At 63.9% G+C, this 446-nt stretch overlaps 1 protein-coding gene across 1 annotated transcript in view; it reads right to left on the bottom strand.

The window, feature by feature from the left end:
* SLIT3 (slit homolog 3 (Drosophila)) overlaps positions 1-446 on the bottom strand; it is a gene marked incomplete at both ends in the record, with an annotated part of 216,259 nt that overhangs the window by 190,179 nt on the left and 25,634 nt on the right. Inside the window, one exon of the mRNA XM_009074707.1 lies at positions 206-277. Coding sequence (XP_009072955.1) covers positions 206-277 — 72 coding nt within the window. The remainder of the gene's footprint in view (positions 1-205; positions 278-446) is intronic.

Consider the following 446-nt stretch of genomic DNA (forward strand, 5'->3'; position numbering starts at 1 on the left):
GTATCTCTGCTCCTCAGGAGCGGTGGCGGACAAGTCGTCTATTGTGGTTTAATTAGCAGTAACCCCAGCCCCGGGAAGTGAGAGATTTTGCTCTACGCACCGGGCTGAGATGGGAAGGAAGACTATCGACCCCCAGACTCGCCCAGCACTGCAGCACGGGGAGAGCCCCCCCTCCCCACCCCAGCACAGCACCAAGTCAACTCACAGGATCTCCAGGTCGCGCAGGGCTCGGAAGGCTCCATCTTCGATGCAGCTGATCTGGTTGTTGTCCAGTTGCCTGCAGAAAGGAAGGGAGAGGGTGAGGGCTGGCGGGGACGGCAGAGCTGTCTCGGGGGCTCCCCGTGGCCGAGGTGTCCCTCCACCCCCTGGCAGCGCCTGCTCAGCTGCCACGCTGCTCGGGCTGCTCGCGGCTGTCTGACAGCGCCGCACGCTACCGCACGCTGAAG

Source organism: Acanthisitta chloris, unplaced genomic scaffold, assembly GCF_000695815.1.
Source record: "Acanthisitta chloris isolate BGI_N310 unplaced genomic scaffold, ASM69581v1 scaffold375, whole genome shotgun sequence".
NCBI lineage: Eukaryota > Metazoa > Chordata > Aves > Passeriformes > Acanthisittidae > Acanthisitta > Acanthisitta chloris.